Genomic DNA, 20,279 nt, shown 5'->3' with positions numbered 1-20,279 from the left:
TAAAGAAAAGAATCAGGCTTAGTAATTTGCTCAAGGTCACATAACTCAGTGGAATTCCGATTCCGTTTTAGCTAACTCTACAGCCAATGTTCTTTCCACTACCACTTTGTAGTTAGGTGTAACCGTTTTGAGCAAGTTTAGTTAAGTCTTCTGGGCCTCGGATTCCTCATTTGTAAAATATAGAGTTCATTCATCAGACTCTTGTGTCAAGGTGTGCACCTAAGGGAGACTGCAGTTCCCTCCTCCCTCCCCTTTTCATTCCACGTAGGTCATTTATCTTTAACTTCTAAAATGGACCTTGCAAGCCTGTTACAAACCGGGCGCAGCCGCACAAACGTAATTATTCACATTCCTCTTTATTTCCTCTTTTCTCCTCATCCACCTAGGCTCCCGCCCCACCCAGTCCAGGCCACGCCCTAGCGTGTGACGTCAGCACGCCCCGTGCGTCGCGGCGCGGCGCTCACTGGGGGCCCGGCTTTCGCCCGCTGCTGCCGCCGCCGCCGCCGGCCGCGGCTGCTCTCCCAAGATGGCGGCTCCTCCGGGCGAGTACTTCAGCGTTGGGAGCCAGGTGTCGTGCCGGACGTGCCAGGAGCAGCGGCTGCAGGGCGAGGTGGTAGCCTTCGACTACCAGTCCAAGATGCTGGCTTTAAGTATCCTTCCCTGCGCGGAGCCCGAGGCCGGGCCGGCGTGTATGTGCGGCCGTGGGGGGGCGGGGGACGACGGCGGTGGCTGGGGCCCTCTCCGGGCCTAGGGGCGACCGGCTACCGCGGCGCCCGGAGCGCATGCGCACGGCCCTGAGCTCCCCTCCCCCTCTCGTGGGTCCCTCGGTCCGCCTTGGGGACCCTTGTCTCCCACCCCTTGTGGGAGCTGGGCCCCGATCGAGGGTGGGTGGGTGGAGGGGGGCTTGACACGCTGATTGCTTTTCGGGGGGAACGCTAGGAGAGGGGACACAGTAATCCGGAGAGGGGTGGTCGTGGGAGGGGGCTGGTGATTGGAGCCCGGATGGGAGGGGGACGGGTAAAATCATGTGGGGAAGGGGTGTGTAGAGTAAGGAACTGCTAGTGAGTGGTACAAGGGTATGGAGTTCAGGAGGGGTTGTCCACTGATGGGATTTGGTCCAAGAAAGGGCGGTGGGGTGGTGACCAAATGGGCCTCGCCTGTTTGGGGGGAGAGTAACTGCAGGACAGAGTTTGTAGCAGAACTGGGGATAGGGGCTTGTTTTGCTGGTGCTTGTGTATGCGTGGTGCCGCTGGGGGCAGGGAGTGCTGAATTTTCGGCTTCTCAGTGATTTGTAAGTTGCTGTTTTGGGGATGTTTGTATTGGAAACCTGGTCTAGAGAGAGGACCACGTTTTTCAGGGGCTTATGTATGGACGTGTGGGTTACAGGTGAAAGAGTAAACTGTCTTCTCTTGTCAGCTCAGCACATGGAGTCCTGACTTCTCCATAGCAATAGCCTTCCCTTTTGAATGTGTCAGTGTTTAACAGAATGGAAAAGGTGGTCTCTTTCTTTGGGGTGGAAGTGATTTCTGAATTACTCCAGGAAACTCAGTCGTGGAAATGGAATACTACCTGGTTGTAATAAATGTGCCACCCCTTCCCCTTTTATTTGAGCCACAGGTGGGTTTATTTGGAATTTTTTTCTTTTAAGTAATCTCTTATGGCACCTTTCAAAAGGAAGTTTCTTACTGAGTCTGCTGCTGCCTTTGGCAAGTATTTTAATTCATTTAACTACTGGTTGTGGATTTGTAGTTTAGGAAGATGTCCTTTGAAACTAATTACAGCAAGAGGAGTTGCAGGTTTTTTTAAATTTTTGTTTTTGTTTTTTGAACACAAGACTTCATACCTGGACCAAGTAAGACCTTTTACATTAGTGGTTTAGTTGGAAGGGTTTCGGAATGAAGAATTACTCTACCTTTATTTGACATACAGTATGCTTTTGAGAAATGGTTGGAGAATGAGTGAATGAGTGAGTGAGTGAATGAATGAATTAATGAATGAATGGGTTAGCTAGCTGGGTCACCTTGAGTGAGCTTCCTTTCCAGTGTTGTAGTTTTGTGCAACACAAACTAGTGCAACACTAGTTTGTAGTGTTGTGCAAAATGGGAAATCTCAAATCTGAAAAAGAGAAAAGAGCACTGTTTGGATATAGGGAGTATTATACCAAGAACAGAAAGTACTTGCTCTTCAGTGTGGTTCATTAGGTTCAAGACAAACAGTATACATAACGGCATTAAAACTGTATTAAGCCTCTTCATAAAACCGGTAAAGAGAAGGTGACAGAAACACTGTTGAGGCTTCCAATTTTGGATTGTGTCTGGCTTTGAAAAGCTTGAGATCTTTTGGTTATGGGGTTGTGCGGCAGGAAAGTGACAGGCAGAGATTTCCTGAGGAGAGGTGTGATTCTTGTGAGGCTCCCTCTCTTGCTTGTGGCACACCTTTTACACAAGCCTTGGGTGAATTGTGTTTTCCATGCCCCTTTGGGATGTGTCAGTTCTCTGCTTGCCCCTATTTTCCTTAACTTTATTTTTTCACCAGAATGTCCCTCTTCCAGTGGAAAGCCCAACCACGCAGACATCTTGCTCATAAACTTACAGTATGTTTCAGAAGTGGAAATAATTAATGACCGAACAGAAACCCCTCCTCCCCTAGCTTCACTCAATGTTAGTAAGGTAAGGACTTGAGGGCAGTTCTGGTTCTCCAAAATGATGGGAAATTTGAGTCTCATTGACTCTTGGTGGTACATACATTGTCCATTGTTTGTTTTTCATTTTTTTCAGTGATTTACAATTGCTTGTTTTGATATATTTTTAAAAAAAATATATCAGTTTAACTTTTCTCTTTATTCCTGGGTATCTTCAGAAGATTTTAAGAAATGTCTTAATGCCCAAATAGAGAAATAGAGTTGAGAGCTGGCTTTTGTTCTTTGTGAAAGAGGGCTTCCCCGCCCCCCCCCAACCTGCAGTCCATGTGTGAACTTCCAGTGTTGGGAGGGTTGGGTAGGGACGTTGCTTCTGAACCTCCTGAAATTGTGTATGTGTGCACATGAGAATATATGTTTCCTGGGTGAAGATTTGGAATATGTTTTTAGATTCTCAGAGGGATTAATGACCTACAAAAATTTGAGAACCACTGCCTTAGAGCTTTGTTTTTGTCTTTATGTTTGAATTTCGAGGTCTAACAAAATTAGAGTTTTAGGATATTTTAATCTTGGATGTACAAATTGGTCTCTGGGAACCCTCAAATAACTTTCCTGATTCTTTAGTTCTGTTAGCCAAAGTTCATGTTGATCAATAATAGTAATACCCCAAGCCCTGTTGTAGCCTTTGCTGTCCCCTGTACTTGGAACACCCTTTCAGAATGACTGGAGTCGTATCCATCAGGACTCAGTTTAATGGCACCTCTTTCAAGAAGTCTTCTCTGATCATTCAGGCTAAAGTGATTTGCCCCCATTCTCTCTTACAGTACCTTAGCCTTCAGAGATAAGGTGACATATCATTTACAGTCCAACCTGGGACATTTTCGAGAGTAAAGGGGTGGGTGGTGCTTTTGTTTTACACCAAGTATAGATTGGTGTGTCCTGGGCAAATTGCGACTTAAGGTTACCCTCTTCATAGCTTTTTTGTAATTATAATTGTATATCATTTGTTTACTTTTCTATCTAACCAAAATTTGTTTTGTGGGGATCGGAGCTATACCTGTTTTGTTCATCACTAAATATACAGAGCCTTGCACAGAGTAGGTGCTTCGTAAGTACTTGTTGAATGAGTAAGTTAGGCCTTCAATTTTCATAACTGTTGCCTTAAGTCTCTTGAGTTAGTGTGGTGGAAGTTTTTTTCCCTGTATATGAGTATTGTAATAATGTATATTCTCTTGCCTCTCTTGGGAATGTAGTGTGTTTGCTACAATTCAGCAAAGCAGGGAGACACTCAGGCAGCTGAAACAAAGGAGAGTGACTGAGGCTGGCAGAATGCAGTTACCTCAGATCTGGAGCTCCCTTCTTACTAGATTCCAGGGAAGTGCCACACTTTTTTGTTTTACTGATGTCTGAGGACAGATTCAGAAGGGTCTTGGGTTTCATATTAAAGGCTGTTGCGTACAGAATGTCCCATTCTTAGACTTACAGATTTTTGGAACACTGGCTCAGTCCTCCTATTAAAGTATAGGTCGTCTTTGGATGATCTTCTGTTAGCAGAAGAGATTATTTATTTATCTTATTTTTGGCTGCGTTGGGTCTTTGTTGCTGCGTGCGGGCTTTCTCTAGTTGTGAACGGGGGCTACTCTTCATTGCGGTGCGCAGGCTTCTTGTTGCGGTGCCTTCTCTTGTTGCGGAGCACGGGCTCTAGGCGCACGGCTTCAGTAGTTGTGGCTCGCGGGCTCTAGAGTGCAGGCTCTAGAGCGCAGGCTCAGTAGTTGTGGCTCGTGGGCTCTAGAGCGCAGGCTCAGTAGTGGCGCGCGGGCTCTAGAGTGCAGGCTCAGTAGTTATGGTGCTAGGGCTTAGTGGCTCCGTGGCATGTGGGATCTTCCCGGACCAGGGCTCGAACCCGTGTCCCCTGCATTGGCAGGCGGATTCTTAACCACTGTGCCATCAGGGAAGTCCCCAGAAGGGATTTTAAAAGTTTCAAATAAAATAATTTATGCCTGCTATGTTGAGGGTGAAAAGGGCTCTAAGTTATCCTTTAGTGTTTGTAGGGTATGAGAAGTTTGTCAACAACCTTTAGTGAGTAGTCAAGGAAAGGTTATCTGAAAGAGGGATGATTTTCTCAAATTTAAAAGATACAGGATTCTGCTCTTATGACCACCAAGTGCCACCATTTATCTGAGAGGGGCTGGAGTGGTGTGGGTGGGACTGTTAAGTGGGAGCTGTTGAGAAGCAATTCTTTTCTTACATTTGACTTCAAGTATAAATGGTTCTTGGTTATTAGTTTGCGGATTATCTTTGCCTTTAGGGTTTTGCTTTCTGCTGGTCAGTTGTCTACTAGCGTTATTGTAAACTAGTTGTTTACCCACTCTTTCAAGAAAGCAGCCAGAAGTAATAGGTTGTGGAATACCAGAAATCTTTACTTTTCTTGCTTTGTGGCCTGCTAGCCAAGTCTTGAAAAAGGAGTCAGAAACTGAAGACTAAAATTAGGTTGGAGGGCTATCTTTGGGTTTCATTTATTCATTCTTCATTCGTAGAGTTGTTTATGAATAAGCTATATTGGTTTTCCCTTGAAACCAACCTTTGAGGATGCTTTGTGATTCTTCCTGAGGGCTCTTACTGTAAGTTACTGAAAACAGCTAATCTGGGCAACTACATGTTGCTTGAATGACATGAAAAGTTCATCTCATTTAAGAGCATGAGCTTGAGTTTTTTTTTTTTAGGATGGAGGATTGTTTAAGCATTTTAGAAGGGAACTAAAGTGCCTTGAAATCCCTGGAAGAAAACTGTTGATACTTGCAGTCTAGGGAGCGCTACCTGTGTACTCCACTTGCAGTGGAAGATAACATCACATGATGGCTCATCTTGCTGACATAGTAAGTGCTCTGTTTAATTAAACCTGTTGATATAAACCGGATATTTACTCCGACCCAGCAGGAAATGGAATAGAGGCCTTTTAAAGGAAATATTTAATTCCAGCCCAACTAGAGATGGTATGAACTAGCAATTCTTGGAGATGAGCTTGTTTAGTTTTTGGTTGGCACTTTTACTGCAGGCTAAGATGTCCTATGTCTGTCCACAGCAGTGAGATGTAAGAGGAAGCTTGGAAGACGACAGTGGGGTCGCAGAAGGTGGAAGTTTTGAATGTCATTTTATCTTCTCCACAGTAACATTGTACCCTGTAAAATTGTTTCGAATTTCCTGACTGTAAAAGTACAAAAGCACACCAAAGCCAATCATAAGTGAGGTTCAGGTTATTCACCATGTGGCTTATTAGTTTTCTGTCACGAGGAAGGTTTAAATCTTGCATGAGGATGAGAGCCCAGGGTCTGCCTGGTAGGGTGAAGTAAAGTGTTTCTTAACGAGTTCCTTTGAGTTGACTCCACATTTTGTTCTCTGGGGATAGAGATTGCCCATGAGTTAGCAGTGCTCTCAGATGATTTGGGACATGTCAGTATTAACAGAGTTCTCTTTTATGTAGCATTTATCAAACATTTACTGAAAATTATTTTGTGCAAGGCATTGTGGTAAGCTCTGTTGGGGACCACACCTTACATTTTTCTAGGGCTTTACAGTTTACAAAGACCTTTGACACATCTTGGTTCATTCTCAAAACCATGCTTTGTGATCTTTAGAGTGTATTCTTTTCCTTTTAGTTTAAGAGATGGGAAGATAGGCTTATCAGTTTAAGTGACTCGTTCTAGGTTATATGGCAAGTAGTGTGGGAACTAATATTTTTACATGCCACCCTCTGAACTAGTAATCGGTAGACATCTCGTTTAATCCTAACAATAGTTCTTATGGTGTGCGTACCATCACCATCTTACAGAAGAGTAAACTGAGTCTCAGAGAGGATGAGTCACTAGCTTAAGGTCATTCAACTAGTAAGTGATCGAGCTGGGATTTGAACTCAGGTCTGATGTTTTGATGGCAAAGTCCCGCGTTTTTTCTGCTTCTGTGTGCTTACCCAAGGAACTTATAGAGTAGGTTGGTGACATGAAATGAGTATGCAGATATCTATAATCCTAAGTAATATTTCTGAGTAAAGAGAAACGTCTGTGTTATGTGGTCAGGAGCAGAATGGTCTAGTAGAAAGAACATTGGAACCAAGTGGATAAGTCGTTAGAGTCACTCCTCTGCCTCTTAACCTTGCTAGGCATCAGCTTTCTCACTGTGGAGATGGGATCATGTTAGTGCCTATCTCATAGAGTTGTTTGGAGGATTCGGTCAAGTTGACCAGAGCTGGCAGATGTTAGTCCTATTCTCCCGCATTAGCTATGTGCAGCCAGTTGATGTTCCTTGAATTATGGTGTAGGAGCAGGATGGGGGGAGAGGGACAGTATGACAAAGGGAAGCAGCCGAGAACATTGGCACTGTTCCTATGTCAGTGTTTCCTGATACTGGATCTGACATTCACTCAGATATCAGAACTTGCCAACCCAAGACTGGGGAAAATCAAAATTATATTGGATACCTCTTGTTGTGACCAGAATTAACGTGAGTTTCCAGGGCAGTGTTATCAAGGGGCATAATTAAGTGAACACTTGCCTGAGTACTGGAGGTTAGTGTGAGCAGTCACAGAACCTAAGAGGTTGTGCTTTCAACTCCTGAGACTCTTAGGAAAAAACTCACGGAGACAGCCAAGGCAAGTGTTAGGTGTTCATTTGTTTGGATAAATGCCTCCAGTGCATCGAATGATATGTAAGTCTTCTTTTCACTTTGCTGATTTGGAGAAGACTTTCTGGAGGAGATGCTCGTATGTTGTGCAGGAGGCAGGAAAAGGGACAAAGCATGGAAAAGAGAACTCCCCAGATAAGGCATCTACCTCCCTTACCACTGACTGATTGATCAGCCTGTTTTGAGTATTTATTACCCATTTGTACCTTACTAACCAGCACTGAGTGATTAAATGGAAGAAGAACCAGGAAGAAGAGATTCAAAGAGCTTTTCATCAGCACCTGGTAGTGAAGAATGAGTTTGCTGCCTTTGGATAAAAATGATACTTGGGAGATTGGTCTGGGAGTGGAAGGGCCTGGGAAGGCTGAGAAAATGGAAGAGTCACAAAGTTCACTTTTGAAAGGAACTGACGTCATTGCTTACCTTTAGGTATGATGTCACACAGGGAAGAACTGACTTGGTTTTTGTTTTGATTTCTAACCAGCTTGAAAGCTAAGATTTAGCATAACCTTACGGCTTTTTGTTGATGTGAGGGATAATCCTCAAGTGTGAGAAAATTCCTGGGGTCGTTGGTAGCTACCGCATTGTGGCCTGTGTTCATGGACGTATCCTGTTAGCTGAGACCTTGACCATATCTTGACCCTAATGTGTTGAGGTATGGAGTTATCACCAAGTAGAATCAGACGACTTGGCCACCCTATGTTTAGGTATGTATATATTAGTAAAAGGTAGAATGTGTCCATATTGTGAAAGTGGAAGGAAAATAACTTGTCTAGGGAAGGCAAGACTTTTTTGTCAGATAAAATTTTTCTGGCTTCTTGAAGCTACGTGTAACCTACTGGCTCACTTGATTAAAATATGTTGTCAAGGCCACAGTCCCAGGTTAGAGTCCACCAGTAAGTTTTGCACCTGACTCTGAGCAGACAGCTGCTTCCTCACAGAAGTGTCATGAAGATGCAAGCAATTGTGGGGTGAAGAGGAAGAACCCATCATTGCTGAGTAACAGGGACACAGTAAGTAGTGAGTGGTGTGAGCTGAAGTCAGAGAGGTAGGTGATTGACTGCCATTTTAAAAATCACTAACCTTTGAAAGAGGTCACATTTGGTGGCATTAAAACATTGGGGTCAACCTGATAACCATAATAGAGGGTACGGCGTTCCAGGCTAGAGCTCATGACTCACTTCAGGCTATAGTGCATGGCAGCCAGCTGACTTGGTGGAGCCCTCCTCAGGTCAAGAGTTTGGTTCTGAAGGGGGGCTTTCCTGACATCACAGGGGTGTGGGGAGAATCGTCTACGTGAAAAGACAGATTGCTCGGCCCAAGTGACTGGCAGAGATGTGCCATAGGTGTGTTGTTGCAGCCACCTCTGCATTCTATCTCTTTGACACAGAGACGATTCAAAATAAGCACTTTACTGATAGCTCAGTGGTAGTATCTCTTACAGTGTTAAGAAAGGGGTATTCTAACTGGTTTAATTTTCCTGGCAGAGATCAGGCTTGGGGGGAAGGAAAAAAACAAGTGGTGCAGTCAAGTTCTAGCATTGGAATTTAAGGCTAGCTTAGATAAATACCAGAAACTACCCTGGAGAGAGAAGCAAATTGTACATGAACTAGAAAGTTAAAGGATCTATATACCATGCCAAAAGCTAACAGTATAGTGTGGTAGAATGTGGGGAGTTTGAAGAACTGGGTTCTTTTCACAGCTGGGCTGCTAATGAATTGTTGTATGACTGTGTGTTAGCCACTTAACCATTGGGAACTGTTCTGTGAATCTCTAATAGTCAAGGTTTCTTTTCCTTTGATCTGACTTCCCTCTCTCTCCCCCTCCCTTCCTGGTGCTGGGAATGTCAGGATGATTAAGATATTGCTTTTGCCCTCAAAAATCTCATGTTTGGGAGTGGTGAGAGACAGCAGCATTTAACTTTTTGCAGGGGGGGCAGCAAACCTTTTCTGTAAAGGGCCCAATAGTAAATATTTTAGGCTTTGTGGGCTATACATTCTCTGTCACAACTATCAACTTTGCCTTTGCCGCAAAAGCAGCCGTGGGTGATATGTAAACAAATGGTCATGGTCGTTCCAATAAAACTTAACTAAAACAGGTGGTTGTCTGAATTTGGCCCACAAGCTGTAGTTTGCCAGTCCTTGGCTTAGAGTAGTGAACATTTTAGGAAAGCCTTCTCAGATGTAACAGTGGAGTAGGGTCCTGAAGAATAAATCACAATTCATTAGGTAAAGGGAGGGAAGTTAAATGGAATCAAGCTGATTTGGATTGACTTCAGTTTGTCCATCTTTGCAATTTTAAAAACTTTTGCTGTTCTGTCAGTGAGCTAAACTGGTGGCAGTTCTTAGAAATGAAGGAAGGGACTAGTTAAGTGCCAGTATTGGTGTTAGATGTGTATCTTACTGAACCCCAATAACAACCCTTTAGGACGGGCCCCCATGAATGGACTAAGGCTCAAGAGCGGTTATGCATCTTGCTCAGATTCATGTAGCTAGTGAGTGGTAGGTGGGGGTGTGATCTGGAATCTCTTTTGTTTGGGGTGGGGTGGCAAGGGGGTGGCTTTTCATTTTTACTTTTTCTGCCCTCTTCAGAGCCCAGGAAACGACAGCACATGGTTCTTTCACTATCTCTGAATAAAATCAGCTCTTTATTCTAAAACTCTTTATTGCCAAAAGCCCCCATTTTGGCACATAAAGTGCATTTTCCAACTTACTATTCCAGTTATATTTTGGAAGTTATTCTGTTAAGGATTTATAGCCTCTCTAGCAGCTCTTACAGAAAGCAGAAGAGAGAGAGCCCTGAGCTCATTGGCTAAAGGAAGGTTGGATTATATGAATTTTTTTGAAATAACCCACAAGCCACCTTCTCTGTGCTAATAATAATGATGTTATTATAATAAAAATGTTAACAGCTAATATTTGTACAGTGCTTTACAACTCACCTAGTGCTTTCACCCATGTTATCTCCCTTAATCCTCACGGCCATGTGTGAGATGGCTAATTTGAGCGTGTACTCTCACAGATAGGTTGCTGAGGTCAAATTTCAGTTTATATCTGTGCCAGTTTTTTTTCCTGGCAGAGTCCTGTGGAGGTTCCACAGCAGGGCTGGTGTCAGGGTCTTGGGACTAGGAAGTTACTCTGTTGGTGTCCAGGAGGTTTAGCTGTCTTTTGTAGCTATGAATAGTGTTTGTTGACATAATTACAAATAACTAAGAAAAACTATTGACTTTGCTGGCAACTAGTTTTTATTCTAAGCCAGGTGAAGTATAAAATTTTGCTTATAGCGTGTACTGACTGACTTGAGGCTGGCCTGTATTGTACGACAGCAATATGGTGGTCAGAGCCTGGAGACTGAGGTGGCACTGTGGCCCCTGGATTTGCAAGGGTGTTTTTCCTTTTTTTTTTTAAACATCTTTATCGGAGTTTAATTGCTGCACGGTGTTTTTCATCAGAGCTCAACACTCTCAATGTACCTTAACTTTCTAGTGCAGAAGACTTGCTTGACTTACCCTCTCTAGTCTTGGCACATCAGAAAATGATGGGTTCAGGGAATACCCATTATTATCGGCCTGAAATGCTTTCTCACATAGGATCTGTTTTCTTAAATGCATTCCTATGAATTACCTTCAACCAAAGAAATAAAGGATGTCCTTGAGGTTTAGGGTGAGACTGGGACCCTTTTCAGAAAACAGAGGCCCTTCATTAAAAGGCAGACAATTGTGTTCTGTACAGAGGACATTGATGGAAATGTCAGAATTCACTGATAAAAAGAAGATGGCAGCTGAGGCTGAAAACGTTTTCTCTTTTATAAAACATTTTCTTTTACATTCAAATTTATAAGTGTATTTTCAACATTTCTCTTAGGTGGAACTATTTGAGTATAGTGTAGAGTTCAGAATGCAAGCTCTGGAGTCAGACTGTCTGGGTTCAAATCCAGACTCTCCCACTTGTGACTTGGTAAACTTGGGCAAGTCCATCTGTTAAGTGGGAGTAATTTTAGTCCCTATTTCACAGAATTGTTGGGAAGGTTAAACATTTAATACATGTAAAGCGTGTTGTTCCGTGCATTGCGTGGAGTAATTTCTCACTCAACAAATTAGCTCTTAGGATTTTAGTGTTCACTGCCAGGCCTCTTGGACTCTACTGTTCCCCTGTTTGATTCAGTGTTTTGGTTCATTATTATGTATTCTGGGACATGACTTCAAGCAGGGTTCTCTATTTGAGTTCCCAGCTATCTGAGGTTGTAAAGAGCAGTATTTTATTAGAAACTTTCAGACAGGAGCTTTCAGCCAGGGAGCAGGAAGACTTGGGGATATTGATAGTTGGAAGAAATATATATATATATTTTTAAGTAACTTTATTTAATGAATCTCATATTGATGAATATTTGGGTTATTTTGGGGTTTTCATATTATTCATCTATCTCAGGTTACTTTTTTAAAAATTTATTTATATTATGTATTTATTTTTGGTTGCGTTGGGTGTTCGCTGCTGTGCGCGGGCTTTCTCTAGTTGCAGCGAGCGGGGGCAGCTCCTCGTTGCTGTGCCTGGGCTTCTCAGTGCAGTGGCTTCTCTTGCTGCGGAGCACGGGCTCTAGGCATGCGGGTTCAGTAGTTGTGGCTCACGGGCTCTAGAGCACAGGCTCAGTAGTTGTGACGCACGGGCTTAGTGGCTCCGCGGCATGTGGGATCTTCCCGGACCAGGGCTCGAACCCGTGTCCCCTGCATTGGCAGGCGAATTCTTAACCACTGCGCCACCAGGGAAGCCCCAGAAGAAATATTTTTGAGCCTTCTTGTTGCTAGCCAAGAATGAGGGCTTTCCAGGAGTGCACCCCAGAATTGAAACAGCAGGAGCAAGCGTGGGCCCTTAAGATGACAGTGGTTCTTGGCTGCTTTGGTCTGCCGTCCCTCAGCCTCCATCAGGCCTTGGAGGCAGCACTGCCAGTTCTGAGCAGCAGCTGCAGTGCCTCCTAACCCCTCAGTGAGGGCAGCTGGTTGGAAGGCCCGAATACAGAGGGAAGACAAACCAAGAGTGGCTCAGTGGAGTCAGTAGGTCACATCCAGCAGGTTCCTCTCTGGACTTTGCTTCCCTTGTTGGATCAGCTGTCACAGCCTGTTAAATACTTGCAGTAGGAGTCCCTCTGGATTCCTCACAGCACCTGTGCTTTCCTGGTCTGGGTATGTGGAAATAAGATGGCCCAGCTGGTTACCAAGTGACAAGATGAGGTTATAACAAGATGCTTGGATTATGTTGTTGTGGCTGCTTCCTCTTCTCCATGTCACTGAGTGCAGGAGGAGAGATGTGTTGCCGCTGTTCACTGATTCACTCACTCGAGGGTTACCCAGCAGCGGGCATGACTAGAAGCCTTTTAATATTGATGTGCTTTGGAGTCACGTTCATGCACTTTTCTTTGTTTTGCCCACATCAAGATGCTATATATAAAATGGCCAAGAGAGGAAGAACTGGTTAGTAGACAAGGAATGAATGTTTTCACAGGGAATTGTGCAAAATAAAAGGAGGGGTAGATAAATGCAGGTTGTCTTGTGCAGTTATTTCAATTAGGTCACATGTACATTAGTAACATGTATTTGTAGGTTTGTGCTTCTCAGTTTGCCTGAACCCAGTGTATTCTTAGAGTTGGTGCCTTTAACATTCTTTATGATTCTAACCAGTTAGTGCTTCAGTTTTGATTGGAAGAGAGGCCAGCAGTTAGCATGCTTGCATTGAAGATGAATGTAGTATGGTGATAGTTACTGAATTTAAAAACTGCAGTCCTGATGACCCTCCGAAGCCTAAAAGGCACACCCTACACCTTCTCTATTGGGGACAGCTTTTATTGGTTCTGTCTGGCGATTTGACAGTAACCATAAACTTATGAACTTGGAGTAACTGGACCATTTATAGATATGCATTAGTTTACAAAAATATGATGTGGGGAAATGTAGAGCTACAGCTAACTTGAGGGTAGAGTGATAGTCACTTGCTTTACAAAAGGAGGCTTATCCACATTTGTTATGGGTTTTCAGGAACATGTGTGAAAAGAGCAGGGTAACCTCCCTTCCCTTCTCACCCCAATTTTGAGAAGAAACATTTCTAGATTCTTTTTGTGAAGGTAATCTTCCTCCTGCCTAATTGATGCAGTTCTCTGTGGCAGAAATCTACCCCATTTATACAGCTTCTTAGTGAAAGCAGATCTGTGTAGCTGAATATTAGGTTTAAGCATTTTCAGATAGCCATGAAAATACAGTTCATAAACTGGCAGCTGGAGGCTTCAGGGTTTGCTGTGAATCCAAATCCCCAAAGCACAATTGCAGGTACAGGTAGAGTAGTTGAGGCTATTGGGGCAAATTGAAATAGTCAGCTTACACTGACTTCTGCTGACTTTTCCAAGGCTCTCCCTTGTATCATTTAGCATTTGGGATCAGTCTGCACTATGGGTTGAGATGGAGAGTCATCTAGTCCATTCTCCTTTGCTTTCAGACCCTTTAGAAGAGATTGTACAACAGGTATTTGGCGGAGGTCAGGGGTGGGAGTGGCTAGGGCGTATTTTGAAATCATTGTTCTATAACCATTGTGTTGATTTGACTCAGGCTGTCTAAACAAATCACTTGTGGCTGAGATTTATATCCATTTTACTCTGCCTCTGGCAGAAATTCAAAAGTGGTTCTTCTTCCAGCCTTCCTGCCCCTCCCCAACCCCAGCTTAATTTGTCAGTTCCATTCTTAAATATTCTGCATGGATGCCTGCTTTTTCTGAGCCAACTCTTGTCTTCCTGAATGGGTGCTGTTACTATCTAGGCAACATAAGCTTTATAGAAGCAGCTTTGTCTGACCCAACATTGGGAGATGTTTTTGATCTTCAGGGATAAATATTTTTAAAAAGACCTCAAAGTGAGACCCTTCTGCCTGCTCATGGGGTAGACATCTGCCTGACCACTAGCCACTTCTCAGGAGCTCTGCAGGAGCTTGGTTAATCCAAGGGAGCGCTGCTTCCCTCCAGTTTTCCTTTCTTTCCTTGGAGACTTCAGATTTTCTTCAGGATTGTTTGGAAAGTGAGACTCAAGGAAACTCCTTGTTACTAGGGTTTTCTTGGTGACCAAGTAAGCTTTGCTTGTTGCTGCTTAAAACACACCCTTAGCAGTTCTCGTTCCATAGAAGCTGAGTGCTTTCAAGCCACGAGGCTTCCTTGCTGCAGTTGGGGTTGCCAGTGCTTGGGGGAGTCAGCCCTGTGCATTTCCTTCTCTGTAAAGTTGGAGCCTGGTGGGGCCACAATGGCAGAACCTGGCTTGAAAGATCATTTATTTACTGCTGCTGTATTTGTCTCTTTCCATGTCCTGGGGACCAAGTGAAAAGGGAGCTCTGGCTTTAAATCACTGCAGAGTTTTGGCCTTTCTTCCCCCTTTTACCTAGGGAGTCCGAAGTGACAGCATGTATGAGCTGTGCTCATACCCCCTCCTCCCTCAGACAGTCTTTGAAACTCAGAGGCAGTTGAGACTCCTCAGTTACCCTAACCTGATTGAAGGCCTCCTTTTCTCTTCTTCATAGTCAAACCCACACTTAAGAAAGTGCTTCATTTTCCAACAATTAGACACTTTGCTTATTTTTCCCGCTGTAGAACTATGTTTGGCTTATGGTTTGAAAGGTCACTGTTAAAGCAGAATATGAATGTTTAAGAATTCCAAGCGTCTAGGTACTTTGGGAATGTGCTGGAGGTGTGATCTCTCTTTGCATTTAAGGAGCTGGTATTTGGGGACAGGTTGGGTGTTCTCATGTGTGTGTTTGTGCGTATGTCTTTAGCATGCTGCAGCGTCAGTATACTAAGTACATGTTCTTGTTCGTGGATCTGAAAATCTCCGAGTCGTTTGTTTGACTTTCAGATGCATTATCTGCCTCTCGTGTAAACCATCAGTGTACTTGTTTTGTCTTCCACTCGAATTTGTACTTCTGTAGTCTAGCAGCCAGAAATGTATTAGAGGGGCAGTAGGGATAGACAGGATACCCACCCCTGCTGGGAGCGATTTACTAGATTTGAGTAGACCTACTAGACTTTACTACAATTCTTGATCAGTTTATGGTTGTTCCACTAGAGGGCAGTTAAGGAACAGACACGCGGTAGAATGCAGACCATTCCTTTTTTTTAAAGAGCATGGTATCTACAGCCCAAGTTGAAGGTGGACGGTATCCACGGTTAGGTTTCCTGGAGTCCTGGCTCCCCATGTGAGTACAGATAATGGTACTAGAATGCTTGAGTCTTTAGAACTTCGAATCCTGGTCTTTGAAGGTGTGGTAGGCATTTATTTCTAAACCTGAGGCTCTAGCACAGTAGCTGATAAAAATTCTTAATTCTTTCCTTTCGTAGAAATGTATGCATTACCTTTTATGTCTGACCATCACTTTCCATCAGGTAGGGCCCCCCCCGCCCCCCAGTCATACTCTATAACCTTGTCCTGCTCTATTTTCTTCCTAGCACTTAGCCCTGTCTGAAGTTGTCTTGTTTGTTTTGTTTATAGTCGGTCTCCCCTGCCCCCTTCTGTGCTGTATCTCTGGCTCAGTACAGTGAATGTCTGGCACACGGTAGGCATTCAGTAAGTACTGGAAGGAACGCATGTTTGCCAGGAATAGCAGAAACTGTTGAGGTATATTGTGTGTGTTTTTGTTTGTTTCACTTTTGATCTCTGAGAAAACTGAATCTACCCAAATCAGTCTTTTCCAGCACCTTTTCCTCAACTTAGGTCCTCAAGGAAGGATGAAGGTGAACGCTTTTCTGAGTCTCTTTCCTTTCCCCCACCCTAGCTTGCCAGCAAAGCACGGACAGAGAAGGAGGAGAAGCTGAGCCAGGCCTATGCAATCAGCGCTGGTGTCTCCCTAGAGGGCCAGCAGCTCTTCCAGACCATACACAAGACGTGAGTTGGGGGGAGCATAGGGGTCCCTTGCCCCGGGGGTGATGCTGCCTGGCTGTGCTGTCTGGTGGATGATTTTGGGGTAGTTGTGTTTATGAATGTCACAAGGGAAGCTGGGTAGTGTGTTAGCAGTACCTCGGCTTCCAGGGGTGCGGTGCTTTTTGCCTTTCTATATGGTAGAATGGTGTAATTTCCAACAAGTTGTCTGCTCTGGGCTTCAGTTTCTTCATCTGTAGAACTTAGTTTTGGATTAGAGTATCCCTAAGGGTCCCTTCCGGACCTAGTATTCCATAATTTAGAACTAGTGATTTCTTTCTCTTTTATTATTTTGATCTTGTACCTTTCTGTAAAAGCTGACGCAGTTTTATTAAGGGAAAGTTATATCTGTCTCCCTCTTCCCAATTATATATTGGGGTGAACATAGGGAGTTAGGGAGAGCAGAAGGCCACCTTATTACCACCTCATAAAAGACATTTTGTCACAGCAGAAGTCATTTGACTCTCCACTAGCTTCCCTAGCTGCTGAAAAATGGAAACATTTGACACTCCCCCTTCCTCCTGCTGCCTTCTGTTACCCTATTTAACCACCTGAGTCTGGTGCACAGATGGTAGCTGGCATCAGAGCTGTTTGAGGCCATGGTGTGAGTATCTAAGCATTTACAGGTATGTGAAGGAACTCTCTTAGCAGTGGCAGCTGCCCTAGGTTCCCCCAAGTGTGAACTGGGATGGATTTTCCCAGTCTGGCAAGTTACCCAGCTGTCTTATAATTGAGAAGGGCCAGTTTGAGGAGCAGCTATCATTTCGGGTGGTGGGGAGCAGAGTACAGATTGCAATAAGATGGGGAGTTTTTTCTGTCTTTTTAAAGGTACCATTTCCCCCTAGGCCAAAGGTTGGCAAACTGCAGCCAGTGGGCCAGATCTACTCATTTGTTTATGTATCATCTGTGACTGCTTTTGAGGTACAGCAGCAGAGTAGTTGTGACAGAGATTGTATGGCCTGCAAAGCCAGAAATACTTGCTGTCCGACCCTTTACAGAAAAAATGTGCCAACCCCTGCCCTAGGCTGCTATTTAAATTGAATCTAGTGGCCTGAGCCTAGCTATTTATTTGTAAGTCAAATTAATTTGGACTTCTGAGGCTGCCACCAAGTTTTCTGTGGTTTTTCAGGTCCCTAATGCTTCAGAGTAACTCTTCTGGACCATCCTTGGAATAAGTGTGCATTGGTTTCATTGCTTTTCCTAGCCAGTGGTGCCCAGGAAATGTTTCTTGGCTACTTCTCCCTGTGGGCTGATGGCAACCAGTTATTGGCTGAGTGGTGAGCTAGGAACTTGGGGTTAGCTTTCTGGAGTTATTTATTCATCAGGCAGGAGGTGTGGGATGCCCCGCAAGAGGTAACTTTCACCTGCTCTCTTCTCCTTCCAGCATTAAAGACTGTAAATGGCAAGAAAAAAACATCGTAGTCATGGAAGAAGTTGTTATTACACCCCCATATCAAGTGGAAAACTGTAAAGGCAAAGAGGGGAGTGCACTGAGCCATGTACGCAAAATAGTAAGTAAAGGAGCCGTGAAACCTTAGGGAAAGGATGATTCCTCAGCCTTCTCCCCCCCAGCCCCAGGGCAAGACATTACGCCACAGTCCCTACCCCTTTTGACACAGCCAGCCTGCGAGCAGCCCTGCCTGATCACCCTGCCTCCCTGCACCATGGTGCTCTGCAGCCATGGCTTGGACACTTGGGGGGTGTGGAACCACCGGGCGGTGCAGAATAAAGCGAGTGGTCAACCCCGTGTCCTCTGCAGTGTGGCTTTTTGGAATTATCCAGACCATCCTATGATATTGCGTCTGAACCCAGGCAGGGTTCTTCTCGAGAAGGGCTGGTTGGTGTACATCAGTGGCTGTTGGAGTCTGTGACCCTTCATGTGTCATCTGACTTTCTAGATTGAGTTGCAGCATTTGTAAAAACAAACTGAGCATTGAGAGACCAACATTGTGGATGTAAAAAGTTTTAAGACTGTAATTCCCCACCAGCTTTTCATTCTGCACTTGTGTAAGGAGGGGAGAGGGAGTTTGGGTCATAATAATCTCCCTTCATACTCTACTTTATAGATTCCCCTTCTTTTAGACAGTCTTAGCTGAAGCTGCAAAAAAATGTGGCTGAAACAAGAGGACCCCCCCAGCTATCTTGTTGGGAAGGCCAGCAGACAGCAAGGGCAAAGGTGCTGAATAATCCATGAGCTAGACAGCCAGGACGGGCTGTTGACGTCTAGAGTGAACTGTTTGGGAGGCCTTGTGTGCCCATCTCTTTTTCTGATCTAGGCTGACTGGTCTCTTTCAGGTTGAAAAACATTTTAGAGACGTGGAAAGCCAAAAGATACTGCAGCGTTCACAAGCCCAGCAACCACAGAAGGAGGCTGCCCTGTCATCCTGAGTCCACACATACAGAGGACTCTTCCAGCATCCAGCCAAGGAGGCGATGGTGGTGGCTTCAGCGGAGGCAGGCCGGGGGAGGGAAGGGATTCTATATTTCCTGTTGGCTCTTGTCAACAAAGGGTCAGCATTTCCAAATCTTAGACTTGAACAAACAAAACACCCAACAGAAAAGAACAAGAGAATAATTTAAAAGTTGAATCATTACTTGACTAACAGACTTCGGTCCACCATGTCCTTTTCACAGCCCCCTTCTGGAACAGTCACCTTGTTAATTTTATTTTTGAAAATTCCTTTCCTGCTCTGCCCTTTCACCTCTGACTTTCCTTTCCCAGTCTGTCTCTGCCATTCTGTTTTTATAAGTGGCTACACTTGCCTTCTGAGTGATTGAAAGAAACTTTTACATCTTCTCTTCCAAAATAAAAGTAACAAGCTGACTGTGATACTTAAGTTGAGACTAGAGCAGCAGACAGAGGTCTCACTTTAAATTTTTCTTTTTTTTTTGTTTTTGTTTTGTTTTTCTTTTTTTGCACAGGGCATGGCTTGAATTAGTTTTATTTTTCTTAACTTTAAATATATATATGAAAATATATATTAAAATGTTCTCTAAATATTTTCTGCTTCTTGCAGGTCTCTTTTTACTAGATCATGGCCACTCTTCCCACCTCATCCCTCTGAAAATAAAAGTGTATTGTCCTCCCTACCACCCATAGCCAGGCAACTAACTTGACTTAGTTCACAGCAAGAATCTTCTGCAGCACTTTGTAGAGCCAGTGTATGCAGATGGGATCTGGCTTTGAGGGTTCCTGGTAGCTTTTTAGTCTTTAACTGTATGTGTACCAGTCTCCCATTTGGCAAAAACCTCAGGATTCTCCCTCTGCCTTTGTCTTACTTCACGGTACTAGAAGAACTTCCTCACCACTCTCCTGTCTCCTAGATGGGAGCGTCCACTGCCCTTTCTCCGTGCCCTCTGCAGGAAGAACTTATTTTGCACGGCACATCTCAGCTCCTTCTCGAAGGATGGTTTTCTTTCATGAGAAACCTGGAGTCTGCCTATTCCGACCTCTCTTTAAGTCTGTATCCAGAGCCACTAGCCCAGGAGAAAGCTTGGGTGACCTATCATTTCTCTTCTGCCAACCTCCTGCTCTTATGCCCTTCCCTACCCCCCCTTAAGTTTTACAAGCTTATGACAGTTTGTATGTGCTCAGCCGATGGGCAGAAAACCTGGGAAGAATTTCTGGACTTTAGCCCACCAGTTTGTCTGGTTTGACTAACCTGCCGAGAGTTAAACTGGCACCCACCGCCTCTGTGCTTGCAAGGCGGTCCAGTGGGTAGAGTGTGCCACCATCTGAATATCAGGCACCGTGGCGTGGGAGGTGGGTGATGCTCATGTGACTGGCTAGAGCTTTGGGGGTGGGGTGGGGGTTAACTACTATTGCTTTGGCCATGATCTCTTTCCCCTTCCTTTTTTTTTTAATTAAATAAATGGATCAAAATTAAATAATTCAAGCCCTGCCTTCAAAATGAAATTTTTTTTTTTTAGTATTGTTTAGCAAAAACAATAAAACCCAAATTTTTTTAACCATCACTCATGTCTCGGGTTTGTGCGTGCTTTAGAGGCCCCAGAGGGAGGGGTCTGAGGA

At 44.3% G+C, this 20,279-nt stretch overlaps 1 protein-coding gene across 1 annotated transcript; it reads left to right on the top strand.

Moving 5' to 3' along the window:
* The first annotated feature begins 440 nt into the window (after window positions 1-440).
* On the top strand, window positions 441-20,224 carry LSM12 (LSM12 homolog). The gene is made up of 5 exons (XM_022565112.2): window positions 441-650; window positions 2,536-2,669; window positions 16,107-16,216; window positions 17,634-17,760; window positions 18,545-20,224. Exons 1-5 carry the CDS (start codon window positions 527-529, stop codon window positions 18,635-18,637), a joined length of 588 nt encoding a protein of 195 aa, XP_022420820.1. The 5' UTR covers window positions 441-526; the 3' UTR covers window positions 18,638-20,224.
* The last annotated feature ends 55 nt before the right edge of the window (window positions 20,225-20,279 follow it).

The sequence above is a fragment of the Delphinapterus leucas genome, chromosome 19 (assembly GCF_059928025.1).
Source record: "Delphinapterus leucas isolate spDelLeu-1000000601 "Yukka" chromosome 19, BTC_Dleu_Yukka2, whole genome shotgun sequence".
Classification (NCBI taxonomy): domain Eukaryota; kingdom Metazoa; phylum Chordata; class Mammalia; order Artiodactyla; family Monodontidae; genus Delphinapterus; species Delphinapterus leucas.
Note: the sequence above shows the minus strand (reverse complement) of the source record. Positions and strands in the feature narration are given on the sequence as shown.

Bases quoted from the DNA above. Each gene is read 5' to 3' on its own strand.
- LSM12 (XM_022565112.2), top strand. From the start codon at position 527: ATGGCGGCTCCTCCGGGCGAGTACTTCAGCGTTGGGAGCCAGGTGTCG. The intron at 16,217-17,633 runs GTGAGTTGGGGG...TTCTCCTTCCAG, and splicing joins TTCCAGACCATACACAAGAC to CATTAAAGACTGTAAATGGC. The intron at 17,761-18,544 runs GTAAGTAAAGGA...GGTCTCTTTCAG, and splicing joins TGAGCCATGTACGCAAAATA to GTTGAAAAACATTTTAGAGA.